This window comes from Heloderma suspectum, chromosome 5, assembly GCF_057233095.1.
Source record: "Heloderma suspectum isolate Gila_16-S chromosome 5, 16-S_ref, whole genome shotgun sequence".
Lineage (NCBI taxonomy): Eukaryota > Metazoa > Chordata > Lepidosauria > Squamata > Helodermatidae > Heloderma > Heloderma suspectum.
The window spans coordinates 125,192,034-125,218,202 of NC_139462.1; the positions used below are offsets into that span (position 1 = coordinate 125,192,034).

The following is a 26,169-nucleotide window of genomic DNA, read 5'->3' on the forward strand; positions in this document are numbered from 1 at the left end:
AGGTTTTGGTACTAGCGTACAAAGCCCTTAACAACTTGGGACCAGGATATCCGAGAGAGCGCCTTCTCCCTTACCAACCTGCCCAGTCACTGAGTGGTTCCGCGTGGACCTATGGCCCGGCTGGAGTCCACCAGGAAAAGAGCCTTCAGTGTGGCAGCCCCCCTCCTGTGGAGGTCCCTGGCTTTGGAGGTCAGGCAGGCGCCAACATCGTGTTCCTTCCAGCGCCTCCAGAAGACGTTGTTATTTTGAGAGGCTTTCCTTACGTGACCAGCTGCAGCTTATTAAAGTCCACCTTATTGGGGTTTGTCTTTTTTAAAAAATGTTTTAACTCTTTTAAACTGCTGTTTTATTCTTTTACCTTGTTGTTCACCACTCCGAAATCTTCTGATGTGGAGCGGTATATAAATATTGTAAATAAACAAATAAACAAACAAATAGCAACTTCAAGTCTGATGGTGCAATCCTATATGTGTCTACACAGAAGTAAGTTCTACTGAATGCAGTGGGACTTACTCCCAGGTAAATGTACTTGTGATTGCACTTTTAGGATGTGCGTTCAGAGATATTGAAGGGAGCATAATAGAAATGCTGTCTGTGGTACACTCATTAATTTCTTTTGTCCTGCTTGGGCCTTCTCTGTGGTGTTATCCTTTGCAGTTGCAGACAACTGTGTGGGCAGGACAGATAGCAGTGTAATTACAGAAAAATGTCAAACCTGCTTAAAAGGCAAACATTTAACTGAGTTTCCACCTTCACACTATTTCTTCTTTAAGATCACTAATGTTTCTTGCTTCTCTAAACAACTTCTACTTTTGCCCAAATTATTATGGAACTATTTTCAAATGCCTAAGCTGGCTTCCATTTCTGCAGTTAAAAGCAGTTGCCTCTGCCCTGTTTCCAGTAGTCTGAAATCTGTTCGTCTTAACTGCTAATGGGGGTTCTTCTTAACTAGATGGGTTTGCACTCCCTCTGAAGAAACAGGTATGTAGTCTGGGGGTGCTCCTGGATCCATCTTTGTCAATGGAAGCCCAGGTGATCTCAGTGGCTTGGAGCGTCCATCACCAGCTCTGGCTGGTGCACAAGGTACATCCACTCCTGGATAGAGATAGCCTAGCCATTGTGATCCATGCACTGGTGACCTCACAATTAGACTACTGTCATGCACTCTACATGGGGCTGCCCTTGCATCTGGTTCGGAAGCTGCAGCTAGTGCAGAATACAGCAGCTAGGAATGCTCAGTGGAGCATCTAGATGTACACTTATTCTATCTGTGTTAAAAGAATTGCAGTGACTTCCTATTAGTTACTGAGCCATGTTCAAGGTTTTGTTGTTGACATATAAAAGCCTAAACAACTCGGAACCAGATTACCTATATACCTTCCCCTGTATATACTCAGTCAGTCCCTGAGATCTTCAAAGAAGGCCTTACGGGTTGTTCTGCAGCCAATAGCACGTCACCACCAGGTAGTGGGACATAAGTGCTATTATATTGCAGAGGAACATGTCTTCATGTCTGAGGTAACATTTAACCTAGGGGCTTTCTAGCTTACATGCATAACCACAGTGAAAATCACCACATTTAAGTGATCAAGTACATGCGGCAGACAGGAACATTTCTTCTCCCTCTCTCCTCCCCTCACCCACATAAATTCTACATTCTCTTCCGTGATTAGCATTATCCATCCTGCAGCATTATGCCTGTACCAGCACCAACTATGGTTAACTCTTACCAGGCTTAGCTTTAACCAGCGTTTGCTAACCAGCTTCAAATCCTAAGCTGATATTGGTTAAAATCATAGTTAATAATGCTGCACCATGGTTAGTAAGCAGGAAAGGAAGGTGAGAATTCACAGACAAAGGAGGGGGCTGGGAGTGCCTGAGCTGCAGCATGCACCCAGTCTTCTAACCATGGTTAGAAGATCCCTACAATAACATCTGTACTTGACCTATACCTTGCCATCATTCATAATAGTTGCTGCATTAGTATGAAGGTCTATTGTGCCAGAGACAAGTGCCAGAATTTGGCTACATTCATGGCCTTAGCATGCTGAGAAAATATTAAGCCATTGCTGCTAAAGTAGCATCAGGCTATTAGAAAATCTATCCTTTTCAAGACTAAAAAAAATTGTGTTTGTCATGGTACTAACAGCTACATAAGTAATCAATGTTGATTAAAAAAAAATATGTCAGAGGACAAATATACTTTACAGGCTAAAATTAATGCCATAGTAATGCTTATACCACAACAGACCTGTTAGTTTTTAAGGTGCCATGACACTGTTGATTGTTTTCTATGCAACACTGCTATCCCTCTGGAATTTTTCAAGGCTTAAACTGGTTTAACAGTAATTTTCCATCCCGCTCACAGAGAATTCTTAGCACCTTCAGCAAACTACAGTTCCCAAGATTCTTTAGGGCAGGGATTTCCAGTGGAGCTCTCTGGGTTGGGCCCACTCCTTAAGGTAATTTTCTGTGGCTCCTGATGGCCCTACTGATTTTCAGCAAAGTAATGGCAAAAAGTTTGTATACAGTTTCATAAGGAAACTGAAATCCATTGCAAGATATAGTGAGATTCCACACTTTAATGTTACGTCTCTCCCTTTTTAAATGTTGGATGGAACAGATGGGCAACAAGACTTAAAATGTAATATGTACCTGTAATATGTAATATGTACATAATGCTATGTCCATGTGTTCCATAACTGAGAAGCCATTACTGCTAGTTGGTGTGAACTTTATGATGGAGCTCAGTTTCTGAGGCAAAATATACTTCCAGTCTCTAGTCTACTGTATTTGGAAAACAGAATGTCCTTCAAGAATACAGAAGTTCAATATTCTGGCTTTACAGGAGGGCATTACAATTGAACTTGTCCAAGGCTGCATTCCTATGTACACTTCCCTGGGAATAAAATTCATCAAACATAGTGGGATTTATTGCTATGTAAATATGCATAGGATTATGATGTAAGACAGGTATGTTTGTAGGGACATACTAAAAAGGACACCAAATGGCCGTTGAAATGCATTGGTTCATTCCAAATGGCCATAGGAAATCAGTGGAAGATATTAGGGATTATCTTCATATCAAAATACCTAAGAGAGATAAACGTTTCTTTTTCATAGAGAACAACTCAGAATGAAAATACTTACTAACAGAATGGTTTTAGGGAACAACTTCTATGACCCCCAACACAGCAGTTTCTAGGGATCATCTCCAAATACAAAAAGAAATCAAATGCAATAAACAGAAGGGGACTGCAGTCTTACAATATGATCCATAAGCACCAGTTTCAAATGGCGTAGACAAGTTGTTGTTGTTGTTGGTGGTGCAAAACTGCCAATGACTATTTCCATGCTTACATATCCCCCCACCCCTACCCCAGTTAACCTCCCCTTACAACAGGCCTGTATTTCTGAATGGCCATAAGAACACATTAGAATGATGCCACAGCCCCTCAGGAAACAGAGGGAGCCCTCAAACGGCTCACAGATAACAGAGGTACTACCCACAAACATCATAATAGTCTTGATGTGACGCGTGCTGCATAGGAATGGCTGCTCCTTCGGCATGGCCATACTATTAAGTTAGGCCATACGTTCAAGACGAGGCTGGACAGCCATCTGCTCTGATTTGGATTCCTGCATTGAGCAGGGGGTTGGACTTGATGGCCTTGTAGGGCACTTCCAACCCTACTGTTCTGTGATTCTATGATTCTATTATTCTATTATGGTGTCCTTCAGAATGGCCATAAGAATGCATTGGACTGAGACATATAGCCCCACAAGAGGGAGCAGGAGCCCTAACACTGCTTACAGGTGACCTAAAGGCCCCAAGAGACATGATTCCATTGCCCCTCCACAGCAATGGCCCCTCCTTGCACGTTGCCATAATATTCAAATGTCCTCCTGAATAGCCATAGGAATGCATTGGGCTGAAACAAGAAGTCTCACAGGAGCAGCCTCCCCCCCCCCCCCGGTGATAAAGTTATCATCCCAAGCATCCTAAGAGTCTCTGCTTGATGCTCCATAGGAATGACCTCTACTTCCGCATGGGAATAATAATCAGGTGTCCTTTGGAATGGCCATAGGGATGCATGGAACTGAGACAGCCCCACAGGAAGGAGCAGAAGCCCAAATACTGTGCACAGTATTCAGAATGAACCAATGTATTTCAATGGGAATTTGGTGTCCTTTTTAATAAGTCCCTGTTTTTTGTTTGTACATCTATATTTAAGCTATATTTTTTCAAACAGGAAAGACTCCAAAGGGTGATATATACCATACAGCAAGCAAAACCAAGATAGATCAAACTTCAACTGAGACAGTTTACACTCAATTATCTTTGGTAAGCAATCAAGTTATAATAATTTATAATGATCCATTACATCAGCTGTAAGTGCTTTTTCAGTTGCTGTGTTGTATGTCTCTACATGCCTTTACAGGTACAAAATAATGCAAATTTAAACAGTTTGAGAGTACAGATGGAGAGGGAGGGAGAGAGAGAGAGAGAGAGAGAGAGAGAGAGAGAGAGAGAGATTTATGGCTTAAAATATCTTGGTTTGCTGTTACAGTCTCTACCTGAGCCTAAAGCTACAGTCCAAAGACAACGGGAAGTACCTCCTTTAATGCCCCAAGAAAACACCTCCCTGACACATAAGTTCAAGAAAGGAAACTTAGGACTGACAAATCATAAGGATCGACATCAGCAGGTGAGGTCAACACTAAATGTTTGATTCATTCTCAGTAGTACCCTCCCACCCAGTGGGGTGTTGATCAAGTGAAAAGACCCATGTGATTGTCCCTGCCAACACAGTTGTATACATGTTGCCAGAAACATTGGATTGTTCCTTGGGGAAGTGGATCCCATGCCGCTGTCTATGGAATGTGTTTAAAGAGGCTCCAGTTCAATGTGTTTGAGGATCACTTGTTTCTTCTAAACACAGCTCAAGAGTTAGCATGGCAATAGGTACTCGTGGTAGCTCCTTAAAGTTGCATTCTAAGGCTTTTCATTGGTTCCAGAGCTAAGAACAGCAACGCAGTCTGCATCACGCTTCTCTGGTAGTAAGGGCTCCTGGTACTACCAAACAAGAGCACAGCTATTCTGTCTTTCACTTCTTAATGTATTTTTGTGGTAAGGAAAAGGATGGAAGAAGTAGGGGAAAACACAGGAGGGTTACAAATGGAAGACAATTCTGTGAATGAGGCAGGGTGATTATGTCAGACCTTGTCCTCGTCCGGGGGAAGTGATAGCCTGTGAGACTGATTCTGAGTCAGAGAAGAGGGATGTTGTGGAGCCAGGCCCAGCTGTGGGAAGCCAGACTCCTGAGATTTCAGTTCTACCAGGTCTCCCACCTGGTTACAAGCTGGGAGGGGGGTAAGTCTCAGGACGCTGATACAGCCTGTCTTCCACAGCTGGGAGACCTGACTTTGATGGAGACCCCTGCTTCTCAACCAGGGATGTCTTCCAGGGGAATGGGGCAGCAGAGTGAGGTTTCTGCAGGGGTGGGGGCTTCTGGGGTGTGTCCTAAGTTGCATCGACTCAAGAGGGTGGAACAGAGGCATCTGGTGAGGCATAGCACGCACTTGTGGGCTAGGTTTCCTTGCCAAGATGAACTATAAACTTCTTTGGACTTGTTCTGTATCATGAAGCTGAGTCTGTTTGGGTCTGTGACTGGGAAACCCAGAGAATAATCCGGTTAAGAACTACATTGTAAGCCGTTCTCTGCTGATTTATATTGGGACTGTCAAGGCTCAAAGCCAATTACTGGAATTACTGCAATAAAAGCTTTACTGAACCCTGAGCCTCAGTGTTGGGAAGTCAGGACTTGACAACAACAGCAAAAGAAAAAGTGTTTTCCTAAGCTCTTACCTCACTTCTCTCAGCTTCACTGACAAGATAGACATAGCTGAGCAAGATTCCCCACCGTTGGAAGAATTCACAGTGGGCTTAGTTCAAGAAAACTAAGAAAGTTTGTTCAAGAAAGTTTTGCAAGGGCAGTTACTCAGCTGCTGGGGGCTATGAATACTTCACAGCTTAAAAATCAAGTGCCGGCGAATCCCTTGCCAGTTCTGCTCCATTGTAAATCTTCTGGAGAAATACAATGGAAAGTGAGAAAAATTTACAGCCTTCATTGCTCAATGTGAACATTATATGCACCTGCAGGTAGAGGAATTCCCTAAGTATCAGATTCAGGTAGGATTTCTGATCAGCCTCTTGACTGGGGATGCTGCCAATTGGGCCACCCCCACTTTAATAGCTAACAGTTCCCTACCAGGACTTTGTAGCTGCCATGACTGAGTTTTCCAGTGATCCCCAGAGAGTGAAGACTGCAACCAGAAAAAATCAGTTGTCTTCACCAGGACAAAGACTCTTTGGCACAGTACATCACAGCATTTCATCTCCTGACCCAGGAATTACAATAGAACGAGACTGCCTATATTGCTCGATAGGGATGTCAGAGAATTTCGCTACGAATCTCGGGGAGGCCGAATGCCAGCGCATTCGGCCCCCCAAAATTGGTGGCGAAACGGTCTGCCCCCCGCCCCCCTCCCGGACAGGACTTACCTTGGGCGAATCTCCCTGGCGGCGGCGGCTCCGGCGGTGGTGCGGTGGCAGCGGCAGCGGCTAGTCTTCCAACTGGCCGCCGCCACCGCCATTTCCAGTAAAACAAAAAACAAAAAAACGTGATAGGCTACGTACTATCACGGCTAGATTTTTAAAAAATACCATGATAGGCTACGTAAATGATTACATAGCCTATCATGGCTGAGTATAAAACAAACAAACAAACCACGCGTACGCAAATGGCGGCGCCCATGGGCGCCGCCATTTGCTTTCCTTATTTTGGCACGTCTAGTCTACGTAAACATTTACGTAGACTATGGCGAAAATAAGGGGAACGCAAATAGCGTAGCGTCTACGCTATTTGCGGTCCCCTTATTTTTGCCATAGTCTACGTAAAAGTTTATGTAGACTAGAAGTGCCAAAATAAGGAACGCAAATGGCGGCGCCCATGGGCGCCGCCATTTGCATATGCGCGGTGTTTTGTTTTGTTTTTTACTCAGCCGTGATAGGCTACGTAAACATTTACGTAGCCTATCACGGCTGACTGCAGGGACGCAAACGGCAGTGGCTACAGCCGCCGCCATTTGCAGACCCGGCTGGCCAGGATTCGGGGGGGGGAGGGACGGGGCGCCTCCCCCCCAGCCAGAATTTCGGGGGGAGGGACGGGGTGCCTCCCCCCCAGCCAGAATTTCGGGGGGAGGGATGGGGTGCCTCCCCCCCGGCCAGAATTTTGGGGGGAGGGACGGGACGCCTCCCCCCCACCTCGAATCACATTTCGTCAAAAGGTCAGCATGGACTTGCCTGAGTTCAGTGGTCAGCCACCTTGACTGGTCTGAATCAGTTCTGCTTGCAAATCAACAGCCATCTGGAGGGTCACCGACAAGCCCATCAGAACGCAGCCACTCGGAACTGGACCCCGCCCACTGCCTCCTAGGCTCCAGTCTTCCCCTGCTGGCTGGGGAACCAGTACTTCTGCCTGGAGGAAACCCCATGCAACTTGAAGCTGTAAGACCTAAATTGTCCCAAGAGGAGAGGGATCATTGTAGGGTTGGTGGTTTGTGTTTATAGTGTGGAAAAGGGGGGCATTTTGCCCATGCCTGCTTGGCCAGATTGGAACACCAGTCCATGATGGGAAACTTGCCTCCTCAGCCTTAATAGGTGCCCTAGGGCTGGAAAGAGCAGCAGCACCACCCGTTCCTTGTGTGCAAATGAACCCCCACATAGGGATGTCAGAGAATTTCTCCACGAATCTCCGGGAGGCTGAATGCCAACGCATTCGGCCCCCTGAAATTGGTGGAGAAACGGTCCGCCCCCTGCCCCCCCCCCGGGATGGGACTTACCTTTGTCGAATGTCCCTGGCGCTGGCGGCTCCCGGCGGCTCCCGGCGGCTCCTGGTGGCTCCCGGCGGTGGCAGCGACGGCCGGTCTTCTGACCGGCCGCTGCCGCCGCCATTTCCCAGTAAAAAACAAAACAAAACAACAAACGTTATAGGCTACGTAAAGATTTACGTAGCCTATCATGGCTAGATTTTCAAAAAACACCGTGATAGGCTACGTAAATCCTTACGTAGCCTATCACGGCTGACTTGGGGGGGGGGAAGTGTGCATGCAAATGGCGGCGCCCATGGGCGCCGCCATTTGCATTCCTTATTTGGGCACGTGTAGTCTACGTAAACATTTACGTTTCTACATTAACGTTGTCCTTATTTTCGCCGTAGTCTACGTAAATGTTTACGTAGACTACATGTGCCCAAATAAGGAACGCAAATGGCGGCGCCCATGGGCACCGCCATTTGCATGTGCGCTTCCCCCCCCTAAAGTCAGCCGTGATAGGCTATGTAAAGATTTACGTAGCCTATCATGGCTGACTGCAGGGACGCAAACGGCGGTGGCTACGGCCGCCGCCATTTGCGTCCTGGCAGGAGACGAGGTTCGTGGCTGGAGGGACGGGGCGCCTCCCCCCTGGCCAGAATTTCGGCCGGAGGGATGGGGTGCCCCCCCGATCAGAATTTCGGCCTGAGGGACGGGGCGCCTCCCCCCGGCCAGAATTTCGGGGGGAGGAACGGAGCACCTCCCCCCACCGCGAAGCAAGCTGCAGGATCAGGTAAGGGACTTTCGTCCATCCCTACGCCCCACTCCATCTGCTTTCTTAAGCACCCAGTCAGGGGCAGAGGGGCAAACCTCTGTACTAGTAGATTCAGGAGTATCCAACAAATTTATGGACAGGCGACACCATTTCCCTGTACAAAACCTCCTGAACCCTGTCCCAGTGAATACAATTGACGGACAGCTCTTAATTTCAGGGTCGTTGACTCATAACTATATGACTCTTAACCTATAACTATAGACACTCAAAGACACATAGAAAAGCTCCCGCTTTATCTACCTTCTTCCATGCCTGAATTTTCTGTGGTTTTAGGAATGTCATGGCTGACAAAACACACTCCTAGGATTTGGGGGGAGTGTCTGAAAGTTCATTTTTCTTCCCCCTATTGTCAGCATAATTGCAGACTCAGCCAGGTTGCTGCTGCATCTTCTGCCCAGTCTTTCCCATCTCCAGCATCTACTTAGAGTCCTGAGCTTTCCCAGGAAATTTTCCACCCTGCCAAATACGCTGCCTGTCATCATCATCATCATCATCATCATCATCACCATCTCTTCCGCTCCATAGCCAAGGCTCACTGGGCAGTTTACAAAGATTAAAAAATTAAACATTAAATTACAGTAAAAAAAAAACACATTAAAATACGGTGTAAACGTTTAAAAACCATTAACATAAAACACACAAACAAATGGTATACACGAAGACAACGTATATCTGAAAACAACATTGAGCAATTCAGGATGTTTTTGACAAGAAAGAAATGGAACAACTGGTGCCCACTGCCCATAGGATTGCACCATAGATCTGGTCCCAGGGGCTCGAACCCCTGTGGGGAAGTTACATTCTATATCAGAACCAGAACTTGCTGCCCCTCAGAGACTTTACGGGCACAAATCTGAGATGAGGCTTTATATATCCATCTACATCCCTATCAGGGGCCTCTTGTCTCTTTGTGGAGAAGAAAAGAGAGGCACTTTGGCTGTGCCATGAATACCAGGTCCTCAACTAAATCAGCATTCGAAACAGGTATCCCCTACCTTTCATTCTGGAGCTTTTAGAGCACTTCATCTCTGTGTGTATTTTTGCCAAACTGGACTGAGTGGAGTTTACAGTTTGGTTTGGTTTAGGGAGGTGGGACGAATGGAAGACTGCTTTTCAGACCAGGTATAGACAATTTGAATACGTAATGATGCCGTTTGGGCTTTTGAATAGTCCTGTAGTCTTCCAACATTTTATGAATGACATTTTTAGAGATTATTTGGACTGATTTCTGCTTGTCTATCTGGATGACTGGTTAATTTTCTCTGCCAACCCCCAACAACATAAGCTCCTTGTGAAAGCTGTACTACAGAGGCTGCAAGATCATAAGTTCTATGTTAAACTAGAGAAATGTGCTTTTGATCTCACTGCCTTAGATTTCTTGGCATATTGAATTTCCCTCCAGAGAATTGAGATGGACCCTGCCAGAGTACAGGCTGTCTTGTCTTGGTGACCACCTTGGACTAAGAAAGATCTCCAGAGGTTTCTGGGCTTTGCCAACTACTACAGAAGGTTTTTGTTCGGATCTGCAAAACTCACCACTCCTATACTTATTTATTGAAAGGAACAGAAAAATTATTTCAATTGACAAAAAGAGTTCAGCAGGCCACCTAGCAGCTGAAAAAACTTTTCATTTCAAAACCCCTCCTCCAACATCCTAATATGCTGTAAGGCCTTGGGCCTGTAACCGAGTCACCAGTAGTTTTAGAGGGGCCTAGAGATGCATAATGCTTTCTGCTTTTGTGCAATTCCCTTGCTAGTGGGCCTCTTGGCTGGTAAAATGAGTCAAAGGTCGATATTGCCGCCTCAGCACATTCCATGCTTATCAGGGCCTAGGAAGTGCCTGAGAAGTAAGGCTCTGTTTAGGCTACGTTTACAGGTGTCTGTGCTGGGAAAGTTCTGATTGTTTTCCCTCTGAACAAGTACTGTTAGTCTGTGCTGGGAAAGTTGCAGATGAACGCTAATTAACATTTGCTGCTGTCATGCTGCCTCACTGCTAACATGTCTGGTATAAAACCCATTGTACTCCTTGGCTCTGGGTTCAGAGAAGCTGTCTGATCCAACCATTGGGTACACCTGTGTGCTGTAAGTACTCAATAAAGTCTCCTTGTAAGCAAACCTGGATCTGGCTTATCATTATCTCGGCACCTCCAAACCTTAGCAGACCATGGCCAGGGCAATACATATGCAGAAACCACTTTTGTTCTTAGGACAGATGCTTCTGATGTTGCTGTAGGGGTGGTCTTACTCCAGAAATGCTCCTGGAAGCAGGGTCTTCTCCCATGTGCCTTCTACTCTTGCAAGTTAACCCTTTCAGAGTGGAATTACACCATCTGTGAAAAAGAACTTCTGACCATAAAGACAGCCTTCAAAGCATGGTGTCATCTCTTGGAGGAGGTGAACCATTCAGTGGAAGTTAAAACAGATCATATTAACCTGGAATATTTGCAAACAGCTTGGAAGCTCAATCAGCACCAAATGTGGTGGTTTTTGTTTTTTAAAACATTTTTAAATCTAAATGTTTTAAATTCATTTATGCACCTGAATGGTTTGCATAAACCTGCATGGTTTGCATAAATTTGATCCTTCTATAAAAAAACCACTTATACTGTTGCCAGCAAAGCACAACTTCTCCCAGGAAATAATTGTACAGAACACTTGTGTCTGAGATGTGTCCCTTTTCTTGCTCATATATGGAGCCCTAGTATTGTTAATTCTTCCCCACTTATATTCTCTATTTTATGTTAATTTTATTGACATATAGGATTTTTAAATTACATGTTCATGCCTTGATGACTTTGCCCGTGTTCACCATGGAGCCTGTGAATGAGGCTCCACACATTACTGTAGTAGCCAGTGGTTCTTCTAGCTGCTACAGTCCCCTGCAGAAAGCCTCCTTCCAACACTGAGTGCTACAATTGCTGTCCAACTACTTGCTTCCTCAGCCTCCCCGCCCCCCACGTGGGATATAAGCTGGGGGTGACTGATCAGGACTGGGATATTGGGATTGTGGTGGGTAACTTGATGAAGACATCAACCCAGCACGTGAATACTATGAAAAAATGCAAATTCCATGTTAAGAATAATACATAAAGGAATTGAAAATAAAGCTGTCGATATCATGCCTTTATACAAATCTGTGTTGCCACCGATTCCCCCCCATTTCTTTTATTACTATCTCTCTAAAACTGTAGTAACATAATAGCAGAAATAGCTACTCCCATTCAAATGTGCTATTTCGCTATAGTACTATAGGAGGTATAGCTTTGTTGTTCAGTCGTTAAGTCGTGTCCGACTCTTCGTGACCCCATGGACCATAGCAGGCCAGGCCTTCCTGTCCTCCGCTCTCTCCCGGAGTGTGCTCAAGTTCGTATTCATTGCATTGGTGATGCTATCTAGCCATCTCATCCTCTGCCGTCCCCTTCTCCTTTTGCCTTCAATCTTTCCCAGCATCAGGGTCTTTTCCAGTGAGTTTTCTCTTCGCATTAGGTGGCCAAAATATTGGAGCTTCAGCTTCAGTATCTGTCCTTCCAATGAGCACTCAGGGTTGATTTCCTTTAGGATTGACTGATTTGACCTCCTTGCAGTCCAGGGGACTCGTAAGAGTCTTCTCCAGCACCACAGTTCGAATGCATCAATTCTTCGGCGCTCAGCCTTCCTTATAGTCCAGCTCTCACAGCCATACATTACTACTGGGAAAACCATAGCTTTGATTATACGGACCTTTGTCAGCAAGATGATGTCTCTGCTTCTGACTATGCTGTCTAGGTTTGCCATAGCTTTCCTCCCAAGAAGCAAGCGTCTTTTAGTTTCATGGCTACAGTCACCATCTGCGGTGATCTTGGAGCCCAAGAAAATAAAATCTGTCACTGCTTCCATTTCTTCCCCTTCTATATGCCATAGAAACTATATTCTATGGGGCCAGATGCCACGATCTTTGTTTTTTTAATGTTGCGTTTCAAACCAGCTTTTGCACTCTCCACTTTCACCCTCAACAAGAGGCTCTTTAGATCCTCTTCGCTTTCTGCCATTAGGGTGGTATCATCTGCATATCTGAGGTTGTTGATAATTCTCCTGGCAATCTTAATTCCGACCTGTGATTCATCCAACCTGGGGTTTCTCATGATGTATTCTGCATATAAGTTAAATAAGCAGGGCGACAATATACAGCCTTGTCATACTCCTTTCCCAATTTTGAACCACTCGGTTGTTCCAAGTCCGGTTCTTACTGTTGTTTCTTGACCCTCATACAGGTTTCTCAGGAGACAGGTACGGTGGTCTGATACTCCCATCTCTTTAAGGATTTGCCACAGTAGGTGGTATATCTATGTGACCAGCTAAAGCTTGTTGACCTGTTGCTGTTTTACATGTATTAAAAATAGCTGTTTGCTAACAATTTAAGTATGCCTTTCTGTAAAAATCGTTTAAATATTATAAAACCAAATTCATGCTATGTCTTTTGTACTTTTATATATTCATTAGAAATTAAATAGCAGCATTAGTCTGCTCCCTCATCTGGAATACCAAGCTAAGAGCAATTTGGTTTCAAGTGCTGTAAAACCCCAACCACAAGATGCTATCCTTCCACAAATAGCCACAAAGAACTTGCAGAATGTAAATACATTGCACCAGGTAAGCTGAACAAAGTTTAGGTGCTCTCTTTTTTTTTGCATTTCCTTGTTGTAATTAGAAAAGCTAAGAGATTGGGGAATAGTGTGCATGCATGTGTGCGTGCATGCGTGCATACATACATTATGGTGTCAGAAATTTTGTGAATATACATGTTTACCAGAAATTCTTAAGACTGTAAGATTTGTAAAAGGAGATACGGAAAATTCTGAGTAAACAGACTACACAGAACTTCCTGGCTGGGATAAGGGCTCAAGACCCACTGAAGAGGAAAAGGAGCCTTTTGTCAGGCCAGGAAAGGGAGAGATCAGGACAGGCAACAACTGGAGTAACTTCCAGTAGCTTACTGCACAGGACACAGAATTGGGAAACAGGAGATGTGAGTTCAAGCCCACCATGGGGAAGGGGAGGAACAAGGTCCTTATCACCTTTTGCATATATGGCCAGCAATAGTCGTGTTAGAGGTAAAACCAGGAATTTCCAGGAAATGAACCCCAGGCTGCAGATTCCACAGAGGCCAGCAGATCTCATGGTCTGTCCCACTTCTCCCTTGCAACTGCCCACTTCATACACCACAGCAACAGCCAGGCCTGGCATCTGCAGTTGGCATGGATGGGCAGCTGCCAACGGTCCAGAGGCTCAGAAGGGCCCATCCCTGGCCTGACCGTGCTGCAGCTGAGCCCATCACCAGTGGTGCTGCCAGGAGCAGATTGCAGCATGGATCCTCCTCTCTCCTCCACTTCCTCCTCACCCGCCCGCCTGTACTGGCAAAGGAAGCATGGTGTTTATATCCCTCCTGTGCCTTCATTGGCCATGTCCCCGCCAAGGCAGTGTCTGATTGGTTCAGATTGCCGCTACTCAAAATGTAAGTTAAAACAAAGTTTCCTTTTAAAATGCCACATCATGGGGCTTGTAAGCTTGGCTGGCCAGTTGCCGTGACACTTCCTCTTGCCAGCTGGACTGACCAGGTGGGTGAGAGGGACATGGAGGTGGTGGAGGAGAGAGGAGCCTCCACCAGGTTAAACAAAGAGGGAGGGAGGGAGGGAGGGAGGGAGGAGGGCTGGCTGGCTGGCTGACTGGCAGGCAGGCAGGCGCTGTCAAGGGCTCCTTGGAGGGCTCTCTCAGTCTAATCCAGTAGCCAAGTCCAGACGCAGACAAAGGGATTCTTTTCAAAGCTTTATTCTTCTTTTACAACTTACAACTCTACAGGTAGCAACTAGATCTGAGCAGCAGCATCCCTATGCCCTAAGTTGGAACAGTTGGTCCCCGTTTGAAAAGCAGTTACTGGCAGACCCCTGAATATAAGGACTAGGGAGAATCCCGCCCCTTTTCCCTTCGCTCCTCTGGGCGCAACCGTTCTTTGAGCGCCAACCGGGCGCTACGCCTCCTTTCCGCGCTCTCCATCTGGCGCCGCTCTCTGCGTCTGCGCCGCGCATCCAACCAGTCTGCTATCGGTGCTGGGTCACTCCCTGGACTGCTTTCTAATCTAGGAATGTGGGTGGGAGGAATCTCTGTCAGCTGTTGGTCCTGGGAAAGAGGAGCGCGCTCCTCTCCCAGGAGCGACTGCTCTTCCTCAGCATCAGAACTACTCTGGGATTCTATGGGCTCAGTGTCCACCCTGACATCATCCCCGCTCCCATGAGGCCCCCCTCCTGCTCCTCCCCTGGGGCCCCGGGCTTGTGGGGGTACAGCTGGTGGAAGCGCCGCAGCAGCAACGGAGCATGCACATTTTCTGCAGGTTCCCAGGATCGCTCATCAGGCCCGTACCCCTTCCAGTCAACCAGATATTGCAAGCAGCCACGAGAAAGGCGGGAGTCCAGAATCTCCGCGATCTCAAACTCCTCCTCCCCCTCCACCAGCACTGGCGGTGGGGGGGAGCCGACTGAGCGATGAGGGTCGCCAGAAACCAGGGGGGACAGCAAGGACCGGTGAAAAACAGGATGGATCTTCATGGAGGCGGGGGGGAGAGCCAGGCGAAAAGCAACAGGGTTAATCTGGGCCGTAACCTGGAAAGGCCCTGTGCGGCGAGGCGCGAGCTTCCGTGCGGGCGAGTGAGAGGGGAGGTATTGGGTGGACAACCAAACCCAGTCCCCCGGTTGCAGAGACGGACCCGGCTGGCGCCGCCGGTCTGCCGAGGCCTTGTAGGCTTTCTTGGCTTGCTCGAGGGAGTCCCGTAAGAGGTGGTGTACCACTCGCAACTCCTCTAAAAAGTCCTGGGCCGCTGGCACCGAAGAGGGAGCTAGGGTGGACGGGAAGGCCTTGGGGTGGTAACCAAAACTGGCAAAAAATGGAGTTTGGCGGGTGGAAGCATGGCAGGCATTGTTATAAGCAAATGCTGCGAGAGGCAGCAAGGAAACCCAGTCATCTTGCTGGTAATTGACATAACAGCGCAGATATTGTTCCAGAGTAGCATTGGTGCGCTCGGTCTGACCGTCCGTCTGTGGATGGTGGGCGGAGGAAAGACAGAGCGTCAAATGGAGCAACGCCAGTAGCTCCCTCCAGAAATGGGCAGTGAATTGGGCCCCCCTATCGGAAATGAGGCCCTCGGGCCATCCGTGGAGGCGGAAAACATGCGTCACGAACAGCTCTGCCGTCTCCCTGGCTGTGGGCAACCCAGAGCAGGGGATGAAATGGGCCATCTTAGAAAACAAATCCACCACCACTAGAATAGTGGTCTTACTGTGTGAGCGAGGCAAGTCAGTGATGAAGTCAAGGGAGAGCAGCTTCCAAGGTCCTGAGGGGGTAGGCAGGGGGTGAAGCAAGCCTGTGGGCTTGCCTGAGGGGGCCTTCGCTCGCTGGCAGGTTGGGAAGGAGGCGACATAGGACTTGACATCCTGACACACACGAGGCCACCAAAAATCCCTAGTCACTCCATGCAGGGTCTTGGCGACGCCAAAATGCCCCGCTGTGGGGGAGTCGTGGCACTGATGGAGGACCCTCTCGCGGAGGGGTCCAGAAGGCACATAGACCCAGCCGGAATGGTAAAGCAGGCCACCACGCAAAGAAAAGGGGGTAGAGTGGGGGGGGCAGAGGCTAGCCCCAATTCCTGCACCTTTGTGCGAACAAAATCATCCTGAGCCTGCGCAGAGTGAAGGAGCTCTTCCCAAGAGTGAGGCACCGCAGCTGCCGCCAGGCCTTGGGGGGGAAGCCGGTCAGCCTCCTTCTTGTCAAACACATGCCGAAAAGCTGCATACTTCTCTGGGAGGATGACGGTAGCTGAAGGACTGCCAGAAGCAGAGAAGGAGGGGGGGGGAAAGGGTGAAAGCCTGGGCAGGGACTGGCACCTCCTCCATGAGGCAATGCTCCCGGCAGTAGGGAGATGCAAACTCCATTTGCCGAAACCCCCAAGAAATCTGAGGGTTGTGCTTAGAGAGCCAGGAAAAACCCAGCACAATTGGGTATAAGGGAACCTTGGCTAAGTGAAATTGAATCTGCTCAACGTGTGACTGGGCGCGTAGAGTGATTGGAACTGTAATACGGGTCACCTCGCCCAAAGAGAGAGGACGCCCATCAATGGTCTGCACTGCGAAGGGGGCAGGAAGGGGCAGGGTAGGAATCCCGTGTAAGAGGGCGAAGGTCTCATCCATGAAACTGGTCGTAGCCCCCGAGTCCACTAAAGCTAGTGCCTCCACCCCACCCCGCTGTGGGGAGAGGAGGTGAACACGCAACCGCAGATGGGAGGGTGGGGGGGTTGGGGAAGGCACCCAGCCAGTGGGGAGCTGACCCCCACACTGGAGGCCCCCAACAAGCTTGGGGGGCAGTCTAGTCAAGCCTGGGGACGAAGAGGAGGAGGAGGCAGCAGAGCCGTGAATTTAACTGGGCAGGTCGTGGCGAAATGTCCCAGACTTCCACATCGAAAACATCGGCGCTCAACTCGCTGGCGCTGAAGCTCCTCTGGCGGCAGTGAGGCTCGGGTAGCCCCCAGCTGCATCGGGGTCTCCTCCACCCCCAGCACCGGAGCGGGGGGTGGGGAAGGAGGCGGGGAACGGGAGGAGGGAAATCCCGGTTCCCGGAGCCCCGCCGGGTCTGGCGGCGCCCCTCCAGTCGACTATCTATCTGAAGGCAGGTCTGGATGTAACCCTACTTACAAACAATTCCAACAAGAAGAAAAGGTGGAAGACAACAGAAGAAGCCAATGTGGCTTCACAAAAAGCTGAGAGATGACCTGAAAACAAAAAAGGACACATATAGGAAGTGGAAAAAAGGCCAAGTAACAAAGGAAGAGTACAGGCAGGTAGCACAGAATGGCAGGGATGGCATCAGGAAGGCTAAAGCTGAGAACAAGCTGAGGTTAGAGAGGGATGCTAAAAGCAACAAAAAGGCTTTCTTCAGCTACGTGCATTGTAAAAGGCAGAGGAGAGAAATGGTTGTTCAGCTATTAAATAAGGACGGCATAACGATAACAGATGACAAAGAAAAGGCAGAGGTGCTCAATTCCTACATTGGCTCAGTCTTCTCCCAAAAGAGGGTCTATGACCCCCCTGGCAAAGGCGAAGTACAGGCTGAAGGGGCAGGATTGCAGCTTGAGATCGATAGGAATACCTAATTACTTTGAATGAGTTCAAATCTCTGGGGCCAGATGAACTGCATCCTAGAGTGATAAAGGAACTGGCAGAAGAACTCTCAGAACCGCTGTCTATTCTCTTTGAGAAATCATGGAGGACGGGGGAAGTGCCAGATGACTGGAGGAGGGCTAATGTTGTCCCTATCTTCAAAAAGGGTAAAAAGGAGGAACCTGGGAACTACAGACCAGTCAGTCTGACATCAATCCCTGGGAAAATTCTGGAGCAGATCATAAAGCAATCCATCTGTAAGCACCTTGAAAACAATGCAGTGATTACTCCAAGCCATCGTGGATTTATCAAAAACACGTCCTGCCAGACAAATCTGATCTCATTTTTTGATCAAGTAACCTCCCTTGTGGACCGTGGGAATGCTGTAGACATCATATACCTCGACTTCAGCAAAGCTTTCGACAAAGTGCCCCATGATCTCCTGATGAGCAAACTAGCTCAAAGTGGGCTGGATGAAACAACGGATCCACAGTTGGCTACAGAATCGGACTCAAAGAGTGCTTATCAATGGGACCTTCTCAAACTGGGGAGAGGTAACAAGTGGGGTACTGCAGGGCTCAGTCCTGGGCCCAGTGCTCTTCAACATTTGTATTAATGACTTGGAGGAGGAGGTGCATGGAATGCTGATCAAATTGGCAGATGACACAAAATTGGGCGGGATAGCTAATACTTTGGAAGACAGAAATCAAATTCAAAGTGATCTCGATAGATTGGAGCACTGGGCAGAAAACAACAGAATGACATTTAATAGGGATCAATGCCAAGTTCTGCACCTAGGATAAAGAAACCAAATGCACAGTTACAAGATGGGGGATACGTGGCTCCACAACACTACAAGTGAGAAGGATCTTGGAATTGTTGTAGATCACAAGCTGAATATCAGCCAACAATGTGATGTGTCTGCAAAAAAGGCCAATGCTCTTTTGGGCTGCATTAATAGAAGCATAGCTTCAAAATCCCGGGAAGTACTAGTTCCCCTCTGCTCAGCACTGGTTAGGCCTCATCTGGAGTACTGTGTCCAGTTCTGGGCACCACACTTTAAGAAGGATGCAGACAAACTGGAGAGGGTTCAGAGGAGGGCAACGAAGATGATCAGGGGACTGGAAACAAAGCCCTATGAAGAGAGATTGAAAGAACTGAGCATGTTTAGCCTTGAGAAGAGAAGACTGAGGGGAGATATGATAGCACTCTTGAAAGGTTGTCACAGAGAGGAAGGCCAGGATCTCTTCTTGATCATTCCAGAGTGCAGGACACAGAATAATGGCCTCAAGTGACAGGAAGCCAGATTCCGGCTGAACATCAGGAAAAACGTCCTGACTGTTAGAGCAATACGACAATGGAACCAATGACCTACGGAGGCGGTGGGCTCTCCCACACTGGAGGCGTTCAAGATGAGGCTGAACAGCCATCTGTCAGGGATGCTCTGACTTGGATTCCTGCATTGAGCAGGGGGTTGGACTCGATGGCCTTGTAGGCCCCTTCCAACCCTACTATTCTATGATTCTATAAGTCTAGCACCAGCCCTGGCAGCAGCCATCCCATGTGCATTCTGAGAGGCCTTACCATTCCTGTAGTCTATGTGAGCAGAGAATGGGAAGGTTCACTGACCCAGCATCCTGGTAGCAATAAAATCATTGCCTCCCTGCCCCCCCCCCAGTCTAATCCCAACCTGAGGCCTTCTGAAACAAGACCGAGCAAGGAAGGAATCTCTATCCTCTAACTGCTAGCAACAAAGAAACAACATATGGGGCAATGTTAATGCCTTTATTGCCCCATATTGAACGGCATCAGAGATAGAGTGGTTTCTGAAAGTGAAAAGACATATGTATGGCGTTGCCAGCCTGTCACCCCAGCAGACCCGCTGTGTCTTTGGCAGTTGCATAAGATAGCAGAGTAGTTGGTGTCATGCCCTTCATGGCTCCATCTCCATGCTATATATTTATTAATTTATTATATTTTTAGTCTGTCCAATAACAAAAAGTTGTATGGGTGAATTTCATGCTAGGTATGCTGTCACTCCCCTTCATGGATCACTGCCTTGTTGTGGCAAAGGGGCTTGCGTAACTCAGTGAAGCCATAAGCTATGCTGTGCAGGGCCACCCAAGATGGACAGGTCATGGCGGAGAGTTCTGACAAAATGTGGCCCACTGGAGAAGGAAATGGCAACCCACTCCAGTATTCTTGCCAAGAAAACCCCATGGAACGTATCACAAGGCTAAAAGAGATGACGCCGGAAGATGAGCCCCTCAGGTCGGAAGGTTTCCAATATACTACTGGGGAAGAGCAGAGGGAATTTCCAAGTAGTGCCAGAAAGAGTGAAGCGGCTGGGCCAAAGCCAAAAGGACACTCAGCTGCGGATGTGTCTGGTGGTGAAAAGAAAGTCCGATGCTGTAAAGAACAATATTGTTTAGGAACCTGGAATGTCAGATCAATGAATCAAGTTAAGCTGGAGGTGGTCAAACATGAGATGGCAAGATTGAACATCGACATCTTGGGAATCAGCGAACTAAAACGGACAAGCATGGGCGAATTTAATTCAGGTGACCATCATATCTACTACTGTGGGCAAGAATCCCTTAGAAGAAATGGAGTAGCACTCATAGTCAATAAAAGGGTGGGAAAAGCAGTACTGGGGTACAATCTCAAAAATGATAGAATGATCTCAGTACGAATCCAAGGCAAACCATTCAACATCACAGTAATTCAAGTCTATGCCCCAACCACTGATGCTGAAGAAGCTGAGGTTGATCAGTTCTATGAAGACCTACAACACCTTCTAGTACTAACACCAAAAAAAGATGTCCTCTTCATCATCGGGGATTGGAATGCTAAAGTAGGAAGTCAAGAAATCACTGGGATGATTTCATCCCAGCATGGCCTTGGTGTACAAAATGAAGCAGGACAAAGGCTAATAGAGTTTTGCCAAGAGAACACGCTGATCATAGCAAACACTCTTTTCCAACAGCACAAGAGGTGACTCTACACATGGACATCACCAGATGGTCAATATCGAAATCAGATTGATTATGTCCTTTGCAGCCACAGATGGAGAAGCTCTATACAGTCAGTAAAAACAAGACCTGGAGCTGACTGTGGCTCAGATCATGAGCTGCTTCTTGCAAAATTTCGGCTTAAATTGAAGAACGTAGGGAAAACCACTAAACCGTTCAGGTATGACCTAAATCATATCCCTTATGAATATACAGTGGAGTGGAGGTGATGAATAGATTTAAGGGATTAGACCTGATAGACAGAGTGCCTGAGGAACTATGGATGGAGGTCCGTAACATTGTTCAGGAGGCAGCAGCGAAATCCATCCCAAAGAAAAAGAAATGCAAGAAAGCCAAGTGGCTGTCTGATGAGGCTTTACAAGCAGCTGAGGAAAGAAGGGAAGCGAAAAGCAAGGGAGAAAGGGGAAGATATACCCAACTGAATGCAGATTTCCAGAGAATAGCAAGGAGAGACAAGAAGGCCTTCTTAAATGAACAATGCAAAGAAATCGAAGAAAACAATAGAATGGGAAAGACTAGAGATCTCTTCAAGAAAATCGGAGATATCAAGGGAACATTTTGTGCAAAGACGGGCATGATAAAGGACAAAGAAGGCAGGGACCTAAGCAGATGAGATTAAGAAGAGGTGGCAAGAATACACAGAAGAACTATACAGGAAAGATCTGAATGTCCCTGATAGCCATGATAGTGTGGTCACTGAGCTTGAGCCGGACATCCTAGAGAGTGAAGTCAAGTGGGCCTTAGGAAGCATTACTAACAACAAAGCTAGTGGAGATGACAGTATCCCAGCTGAGCTATTTAAGATCCTTAAAGACGATGCTGTTAAAGTGCTGCACTCAATATGCCAACAAATTTGGAACACTCAACAGTGGCCACAAGACTGGAAAAGGTCAGTTTACATTCCAATTCCAAAGAAGGGCAATGCCAAAGAGTGTTCAAACTACCGTACAATTGCGCTCATTTCACATGCCAACAAGGTTATGCTCAAAATCCTACAAGCTAGGCTTCAGCAGTATTTGAACCGAGAACTACCGGAAGTACAAGCTGGGTTTCGAAGAGGCAGAGGAACTAGAGATCAAATCGCCAACATTCACTGGATCATGGAGAAAGCAAGAGAATTCCAGAAAAACATCTATTTCTGCTTCATTGATTACGCTAAAGCCTTTGATTGTGTAGATCACAACAAACTGTGGCAAGTTCTTAAAGAGATGGGAGTATCAGACCACCTTACCTGTCTCCTGAGAAACCTGTACGAGGATCAAGAAGCAACAGTAAGAAACCGACATGGAACAACCGATTGGTTCAAAATTGGGAAAGGAGTACGACAAAGCTGTATATTGTCACCCTGCTTATTTAATTTATATGCAGAGTACATCATGAGAAACGCCGGGTTGGATGAATCACAGGTCGGAATTAAGATTGCCGGGAGAAGTATCAACTATCTCAGATACGCAGATGATACCACCTTAATGGCAGAAAGCGAAGAGGATCTAAAGAGCCTCTTGTTGAGAATGAAAGTGGCGAGTGCAAAAGCTGGTTTGAAACTCAACATTAAAAAAACTAAAATCATGGCATCTGGCCCCATCACTTCCTGGCATATAGAAGGGGAAGAAATGGAAGCAGTGACAGATTTTACTTTCTTGGGCTCCAAGATCACCGCAGACGGTGACTGTAGCCATGAAATTAAAAGACGCTTGCTCCTTGGGAGGAAAGCTATGGCAAACCTAGACAGCATATTAAGAAGCAGAGACATCACCTTGCCGACAAAGGTTCGTATAATCAAAGCTATGGTTTTCCCAGTAGCAACGTATGGCTGTGAGAGCTGGACTATAAGGAAGGCTGAGCGCCGAAGAATCGATGCTTTCGAACTGTGGTGCTGGAGAAGACTCTTACGAGTCCCCTGGGCTGCAAAGAGGTCAAATCAGTCAATCCTAAAGGAAATCAACCCTGAGTGCTCATTGGAAGGACAGATACTGAAGCTAAAGCTCAAATATTTTGGCCACCTAATGCAAAGAGAAAACTCACTGGAAAAGACCCTGATGCTGGGAAAGATTGAAGGCAAAAGGAGAAGGGGACGGCAGAGGATGAGATGGCTAGATAGCATCACCGATGCAATTAATATGGACTTGAGCGCACTCCGGGAGAGAGCGGAGGACAGGAAGGCCTGGCGTGCTATGGTCCATTGGGTCACGAAGAGAACTGAACACAACTGAATGACTGAACAACAACAACAACATGCTGTCACTGTTTCTTCTTTCTCTTTCATCATCTATACTAACAGTAATCTCAATTCTGAGTGCTGCTGGTCCTTATGCAGCCAAAACAGCACCATCTCTACATAAGAAAGAGAAAACCCCAAGGTTTGCAGAAGTACAAAAAATCTTCAGAAAAGCCCTCAGGGCAAAACCCCTCCCTCCCAAAAAGAACTCATTGAGAAGTGAGCATGCTCAGTGTGTACAGACTGCTGACTGACTGTTGGAAAGGAAAATGGAAAATGGGAGTGGGGAATGGAATGGAGTGGAGTGGAGTGGAGTGGAGTGGAGTGGAGTGGAGTGGAGTGTCTGTAATCCTGAGTAGGAGCACTCCAGACTGTAACATTTTGTTGCAGGTCACACTTGTATTCTAACAATGATCTCAGTTCTCTGACTGCCGTTCCTTATGTAGTCAAAATGACACAATACCCCATGCACAATAGGGAGGCATCAGCAAACTTAGGGGATCCCCAAAGTTTGCAGAAGTACAGAAACTCTTCAGAAAATTCCTTGAGGGGGAATCCCTGCAAAACAGGCTCATGAGGACTGAGGATGCTCAGTGAGCATGGAATGTGGACTCTTGGGGGTCATGGTGGCAGAAAAGCATAGGGATAGGGAATGGAATGGAACCCTGCATGGAAGCACTCCACACTACAACAGTAGCTGTCTGTCATGGAGCTTGCAGAGCTGCAGGAGGCTGTCTGGAACAAGCCAACTGGCAATCCCACAAATGAAGAGTTGGAAGTGCTCTGGTCACTGCTGCTGGCCATGCTGTGGGTCTCCCTTGTGGTCTGCATGGAAGTGGGCCAGTAACAGCAATGGCTGGAACAGGATGCTTCACATTGACCAATGGAGAGTTTGCCTGCAGGGGGGGATGCATGCTTATTCCTGTGTCTCCTCTGTGGGAGACACTGTGGCCAAATGTTTGGGGAGCAATATTCAATACCGTTTAGCAAAGACACAGGTTTCGTACACAGCAAATGGGGGAGACATTTGCAGCAGTTATAGTATAGCATGGAGTCCCCCTGTTCTGCTTACCTGGGCGGGCTGCCCTGTGCTTGCATCCCAGTTATAAGAGTGGGATGGGGCTGCTGTTGGGTGTTCGTTTCTTGAGTCCTTTATTAAGGGTTAGAATGGGTTGTTATGAGATTAGGTAGACAGATTTAAGAGAAGCTGCCGGTTTTATTACTTGCAGGAAGCCCAAGTGGAACCTCTCCCCATCTCTCTCTTAGTGTTGGCCTTGGAGCTGAGAGAGTGTGCCATGCAGCTCCACAGACGTTAGTGATTTCTCATGTATTGTGGAAGTAAAGAAACCTCTTGTGAAGGTACCTGAAGCTATTGTGCGTTGCCTGTACAGCAGAGCCTAGCAGTGGGCTGCAAGCTGAGCAGGTCACACCCCTCCCCCCCATATTAACCATGCCCTTCTGTAGCAGAAATCAGAGTCAGAGAGACCACGGAGTAAAGAAAAATGAGTATTCTTTATTTAACGCGCGGGCTTAAGGCTGGAATCTTTTCCAAAGAGCCAAAAGCCCCGAGGCATAGCCACACATTACTTTTATAGAGATGATGACACACAAGCGACCCTTTCTCCCACTCCCTCTCCTGTGGTTTTACAGTTGGTACAGTTGTTTATAGTACAGGAAATGGGCCATAGGACATTCTATCTTGAGAACAAGGATACAGTCTTGCAGTAAGCAAAAAGGCAAAATCATGACTGTGTTGTGCAATTCGGCTTGCTGACAGGGGAAGTCTCTACATTGCTGTTCCTGCCAAACTATGCTAGCTCAGCAAGAACATGAGACCACTTAGTCTGACCCCCGACATGGCTGCTACACTTCGACCCTGTCATGGCCTTTGGCCCAGGGGCCATTACAGGGGTGAAGGGAGTCATGGGAAGAACGGAAGTTGCAGCTGTGGGCGGAAAGACATTGTCTGGACACCAGGTCTACCCAGTGAGAAACAACAGAAGGGTAGACCTGGTATGCAAATTTCTCCAAGGCTGGATCTACCTATCTTGGTAGGCCTGGTGCCCAGGCCTGATCACGGCTCAGTCACCAGATCTACCAGAAATGGCAGGCCTGTTCTTTGATGCGATCCAGGCCTTTTACAAATGTGCAACCAAACACAAAATGTACATTTCAAGGAAAAATATGCAATTCCAAAAGAACATTGCTGTAGTTCAAAATTCAAGCCATGCCAAAGTTGTATTACTAGCTGATGTAAACAGTGGCTGATAACTATGTGAAAAGTAAAGTGAGTAGTCCAGGCTCCTCTAGAACCTAAAACCTGATCAACCATACTCATTTCTCCTTCTGCTGCTACAGACCCTCCCCACGGACTCCACTGCTACTCTCTAGAGCTGCCTCTCCCAACCTGCTGCCCTTCAGATGTATTGGACTTCAACTCCAATCATCCCCAGCCAGCATGGCCTATGATCTGGAATGCTGGGGACCAACCTCTGGAGGGCACCAGGTTGGGGAAGACTGCTCTACAGAACGAAGGAAATCATTCTAGGATGAGTCACGTGAAGTTGTCAGTGTTATGACAAGGGCAGTGATGCCACAAAATATACAATATAGTCTTAAAACAGCTGTACTGCATTTGTGCATTTAGTTTTTTTCTCTTCTTCCTAGATGTGTGTGTATGTGTTTTTATCCATTGCTCCAAATAAAGTTTTGTTGGAGCTTACAATGCTTCTTGAATATAACACCCTTCTGCATTAATGCTGTTTAGTTCCGAGCATCTTCTACTGCTGTGTGTAGGTTTCTAAATGTGATTCTAAGCAGCAAAGAGCACACACAAAGAAAGTTGTAGCAGTGTGCGCTATGCACACGAGTTACAACCACAAACTGTTGTGCAACTTTGTCCCCTGCCCTTGGAAAAATTCCTGCAGATGCCCGTGGCGTTAGTGGACCCTGCCCTAGTCTGTCCAGCTTGGAGAGTGCTAAGCCCTTTTGCCAAGGATTCTTCCCTTCAGCCCAGCTGTAGGAAAAATA

At 47.2% G+C, this 26,169-nt stretch overlaps 1 protein-coding gene across 1 annotated transcript in view; it reads left to right on the forward strand.

Moving 5' to 3' along the window:
- Nucleotides 1–26,169, forward strand: part of DYRK4 (dual specificity tyrosine phosphorylation regulated kinase 4) — a 168,997-nt gene that overhangs the window by 54,661 nt on the left and 88,167 nt on the right. The window contains exons 4-6 of the mRNA XM_084860015.1: nucleotides 4,254–4,345; nucleotides 4,572–4,709; nucleotides 13,190–13,339. Coding sequence (XP_084716141.1) covers nucleotides 4,254–4,345; nucleotides 4,572–4,709; nucleotides 13,190–13,339 — 380 coding nt within the window. The remainder of the gene's footprint in view (nucleotides 1–4,253; nucleotides 4,346–4,571; nucleotides 4,710–13,189; nucleotides 13,340–26,169) is intronic.